Source organism: Penaeus vannamei, chromosome 28 (genome assembly GCF_042767895.1).
Source record: "Penaeus vannamei isolate JL-2024 chromosome 28, ASM4276789v1, whole genome shotgun sequence".
Taxonomy (NCBI): Eukaryota; Metazoa; Arthropoda; class Malacostraca; order Decapoda; family Penaeidae; genus Penaeus; species Penaeus vannamei.
The window spans coordinates 12,349,559-12,354,558 of record NC_091576.1 but is presented as its reverse complement, the minus strand read 5'-3'; the positions used below and the strand labels follow the sequence as shown (position 1 = coordinate 12,354,558).

At 45.2% G+C, this 5,000-nt stretch overlaps 1 protein-coding gene across 2 annotated transcripts in view; it reads right to left on the bottom strand.

The window, feature by feature from the left end:
• Positions 1-5,000, bottom strand: part of LOC113806049 (glucose dehydrogenase [FAD, quinone]-like) — an 8,079-nt gene that overhangs the window by 180 nt on the left and 2,899 nt on the right. The window contains exons 4-5 of one of the 2 annotated variants that reach the window (XM_070141796.1): positions 3,794-3,970; positions 1-3,599 (exon numbers count right to left, since the gene is read on the bottom strand). The exon at positions 1-3,599 is cut by the window's left edge and continues 180 nt beyond it. In XM_070141796.1, the coding sequence (XP_069997897.1) occupies positions 3,410-3,599; positions 3,794-3,970 (367 nt within the window). In that variant the 3' untranslated portion in view covers positions 1-3,409. The remainder of the gene's footprint in view (positions 3,600-3,793; positions 3,971-5,000) is intronic. The other variant, XM_070141798.1, reaches the window with a different exon arrangement.

The following is a 5,000-nucleotide window of genomic DNA, read 5'->3' as shown; positions in this document are numbered from 1 at the left end:
AAACTGAGTACAATAAACATGATAAATTTGAATAGCAAAGAATCCGACCTTTGTGATTATATATATATATATATATATATATATATATATATATATATATATATATATATATATATATATATAAACACACACACACACACACACACACATATATAGACCAACAGAAGATAGACAGATACAGAGATAGATAATTCATAGATACATAAATGTATACATACATAGTTCGATAGTCAGGTTGATGGTACATAGGCAGATATGGATATACATATGCCTGTATATGAAGGTAGATATTGATTTCTACGCGCATGTATACCGCTGATTTCCTGTGTGACTCGCAGGTAAACTGAGCGAGGTGGTGCAGTAACAGCGTGCTAGTAATTTACATGCAGGTGGTAATGTGGGCGAGCGTCTGGGAGGGAGGTGCGCTGGGGAGATGACTGAACTCTTCGAAGTGGTTATCGAGGAGTTTCGTTGCTTCTCTTATCGAAAGATCTTTCTCTTGTCACCACCAATTCAAACCATCATCATTACCCTTACTTTAGAATGTAATGTGATGTATATCATCATTACTGACATTCTTATATCATCGTCTATTCTGTTTCAATCATTTTCCCTGTCTACTCTCACATTTCGAATAAACCGATTGCTTCCAGTCTTGCGAGGTGACTCACACCCAATATCATCTCTCTCTCTCCATCAGGCGGGTCATTACCCATGAGCAATACTAGGATAAGTTTTTGGAAGCAGCCTGCGCCGTTCCCAGAACACCAGCTCCGACCTTCGCTAAATATTCCGTAAACATTCGTGGTCGTTCGTCATTTCAATAGACTAATCTAATAAACCCTCTTATTGCACAAAACAAGCAACTCACTACAGCCCATGAATGTAAAAAAGTGACACAGGCCTGCTAAAACAATATCACGCAGGAAATAAATTCACGATGGGGTGGAATGTTTAGCTTGTCTTACGCGATGAGTTGGTTGAGGGGGAATAGCGGTGGGGACCGGGGAAGTAGAGACTGGAGTCTCAGGAAAAGTGGTGGGGATTGGGGTGTCTAGATACAGAATGGCAGAGGACTTTGGTAGAGGGAGGGAGTAGAAGTGAGATGATGAAGAGACTAGGGGAGATATAGAAACATCTCGGGAGGGAGGGGGAGAGGCAGAGCGAACGAAAGTAATGGAGTAGGGCTTACGAGAAAAACTTTGTCTGCGTGATTCCTGTCAGTCTGAGTCTGAGGTCAAACTTGTCACGGGAAGGTTGATATAGTCGGAGAGGGAAAGATTCTGTCAATATAAATGTTAAGGGGGAGGTAATGTCTGCAGAAAGTAATTTTTGCAATATTGGTGGAGGACTTATGGGGGCCCCTAGGAGAAATGGTTTAACATTGTACAAATGCTGCGTTCGTTAACTGCTCGTCCAGACCAGTTGGACAAGATGTCTTGACCGTTCGGAACCTCTACTATCTCGTCCTGGACAAGTTGTCTATCTCGTCCTGGACGAGATGGCGTCACAATAGATTTTGTATGTAAACATTGACAGTTGCAGGTAACCACAAGATTTTGATGTGTAATTTTATGGTCCTTTATTGGTGTTATCAAAGGATATTTTTGTGTTTGTCAGTTGCAGGTTAGTTAAATGTGCATCAAAGGAGGAACAAAACCTATGCAGCGTGTAAGATAAAAACACCAGTATGATAAAAAAGTGAATGTTTACATTCGAGCCGGTTGCTTTCTGGGCAGAAAGGGTCTTAGAAGTTCTGAACGCCTGCTGGTCCTGGACAAACTGTCTGGACGAGCAAGACGAGGAGTTCCGAACGCAGCATAATACTGCACCGTGGTCCATGAGGCAGGCGAGTAAGTCTTCTCCACAGTCTGAACAATCCTTGTCGTACACAGGGCAGCTTGTTGGGGACCGTTCAGGTACAAGTACTGAGGGAGGGATGAAGCTGAGCTGGAATGGGTTTGCCAGTATTGTCAGTCAGAGTTGATAATACTATAGTGAGAGTTGTGGAAAGAAACTCAGTTTACTTGTTTTGGAAGTATTGCTAGAAGAGGAGAGTTGTTCGAGGCAAGGGTTTGTAGAGGGGATCTCGAAAAATGGATCCCATTTGGCTGGGCTAAACAGAGGATTCAAAAGGTTTGCTTAAGCAGGGGTAGTAGAGGGCGTGGACGTGTGGAAAAGGGAATAGTGCTGAGAAAGGTAGCACTAAGCACGAAGAGGTGGACAATAAGGCTGCAATCGGATGGGGTAGTAGATCAGAAAAGCTCTGTGGGTGGAGGAGGTGAAGTAAAGGTTGGGAGAGGAGGAATGTTTTCTGGAATAATAACCTGGAAGGATGATTTGAACTGGACAGAGCCTAAGCCCCCACGACAATTAAAGGGGATGATAATAAAAAATATGTTAAAAACAAGAATATAATAATGACAATAATAATAACATAAAACAATGATAATAGCAATAATCGATAAAAAAAAAAAAACGCAGAACAACGAGAAGGAACGACTTCACACTTACACTTCTCTATTTTTCTCAAGGTGCACACGCACATGAGTTGTTATTCCTCACACGTTTTCATTCATTAGCACAGAGGGACGGAGGATGGAGTGTGAAAAGAAACACGTCACATGCAACTCCTGCTATGTTCTTACTTTTATTTGTTCATAGCAACGATTACAAGCTGTGAAACCAGGAACGTCTTATTTCCATTAGGCGTTTCTTATTTATTTCGAATCATTTATCTATTTTCTTACGTATTTCTAAATCTGAATAACAAGTATAATGTCCAAAGGACGTCCGCTTTTTTGGCAAGTCACGCAGGGTTACAGCCACCATGACGGCGATTTATTTGAAAGGGGGAGGGGGGAGGAGAGGAGAGGAGAGGAGAGGAGAGGCGAGGCGAGGCGAAGGAAGAGGAAGGGGAAGGAAGAGGAGAGGAGAGGAGGGGAAGGGGAGGGATGGGAAGGGGAGAGGAGAGGAGGCAAGGGGAGAGGAAAATAGGGAAGGGAAGAAGAGGGGAGAGGAGAGGGAGCGGAAGAAAGAAGGGCAGGAAGGGAAAAGAGAGGAATAGAGAAGAGGGGATGGGGTAAAGGGGAAAAAAGAGGAAGGGGAGTAGAGGAGGAGGGAGAGAAAAGATAGGAAGAGAAGGAAAAGAAGAAAAGAAAGAAACGAGAAAAGAGGACTGGAGAGAGAGAGAGAGAGAGAGAGAGAGAGAGAGAGAGAGAGAGAGAGAGAGAGAGAGAGAGAGAGAGAATGTAGACAGATAGATCAAGTAGATAACTACACAGCCAGAGAGAGACAAAAAGGCAAGCAGGCAAAGGCAGAAAGACAAACAGAAAGAGGTAGATAGACAAGCAAAGACAGACAGACATAAATGCAGATAGTCAGAGGCACAGCCAGCACAGACGGGGCTTCAGAGTTCCTCCGAGTGCGGTGTCTTGGGGGGGCGAGCGTCGCCTGCGGTCTTCGCGGAGGCCCAGAACGCCTTGATCATGTGGGCGGCCTTCTCGGCGACCATGGTGACGGGGGCGTTGGTGTTGCCGCTGGGGATGGTCGGGAAGATGGAGGCGTCGACGACCCTAAGGCCCTGGACTCCGTACACCCTGTGGGTCGAGAGGAAGACAAAAAGGAGGTTATTCTCTTCGGATTCTCTGTCCCACAAGGCATGGTTTAACACATTTTGCTCCTAGTGCTTTCGAAGAATTAGTTCAGAATTAGTTTACAGTTTCCCTTGTTCTCTGTGTCAAAAGTGAACCACATAAGCTATCATGCAGGCTTTAGAAGCGCCGCACCCGACCTCAGCTTGGGGTCAACCACGGCATTGGGGTCCCAGTACGGCCCCATCTTGGCAGTCCCGCAATAATGGTAGATTGTGAATGTCAGGTGTCTGATGTAACACTCCCAGTAGGCCTCTGACGTCACCTCGAAACTCTCGCATCCAGGAAGCGGGAGATCAAACAGCCTGGCACCGAACCTGCACGGAAACACCAGTACCACATTGAACCGTTATTAGGACAAATTTGAATTACGTCACGACTAGAACAGTGCTGTCTGCGTGAATTTTCGGACTGAACATGACAGTTGGTATGCTTTAATGCGCGATTTAAATGGTAAATGGTTAGTGGTTACAATGAAAAGTAAATGTGCTAGACATTAAAGGTCATATAGTACAGAAAGGAGTAATAGTGAAAGGGCTAAAGAGGAGGGTTTGCTGATGATTAAATGTGTTGCACGTAAGCTGTCCAAGGAAGTGTGGGATTCTGCAAGGATTTACGTAGGGTAAGGTAGGGATTAGCGAAAGGAGAAAAGGTGTTTAAGGGCGATTAAATCACAGTCTCAGGAGACTTCAGGAGGGAAAGAATCCAAGGGGGTTGGGAAGTAAGGATGGGGGAATGGGATGTGTTGGGTGGGAGTGGGAGGAAGGGGTGTAGGGAGAACATGAGTAGGAGGATGGATGTCGGCAGTTACTTTGAATGCAGAAGGGATGGGAGCACAGATTGGAGGATGGAGGAAGTGTAGGCATGATATCTTGGGTCATGATTTGATAGTTGCTGGATGTCTTAAGAGTTTGTGATGTGGAGTTGGTTGGGGAAGTCTGAGAAACAAAGGTTTTCTTGTGAGCGGGAGAAGAAGGGACAGACTTTTGAGGGGTGGAGGGAGAGGTTGATGGAGTTGGGAATGCGGCAGAAGATATACAAAAGCTTGTCTTATGCAATGAATTGGGCGAGAAGGAAGAGCGGTAGGTACTGGGGAAGTAGGGAATGGTGTCTGGAAAAGTGGTAGGGATTGGAGTGTCTGAAAAGGTGGTGGGCATTGGGGTGGCTTGATTTAGAATGACAGAGGAATCCGACTGGAGGAGGGAGGGGGAGGGGCAGTAGTGGGGTAGGTAGTGAGAGAAAACCCTCATCTGCACGCTTCCTTCTAGCTTTACGTAAAATGAGACCAAAACTGAATCTGATAAGTTCCACCTCAGACTCAAACTTGTAGGTAGGGCAACCCATATA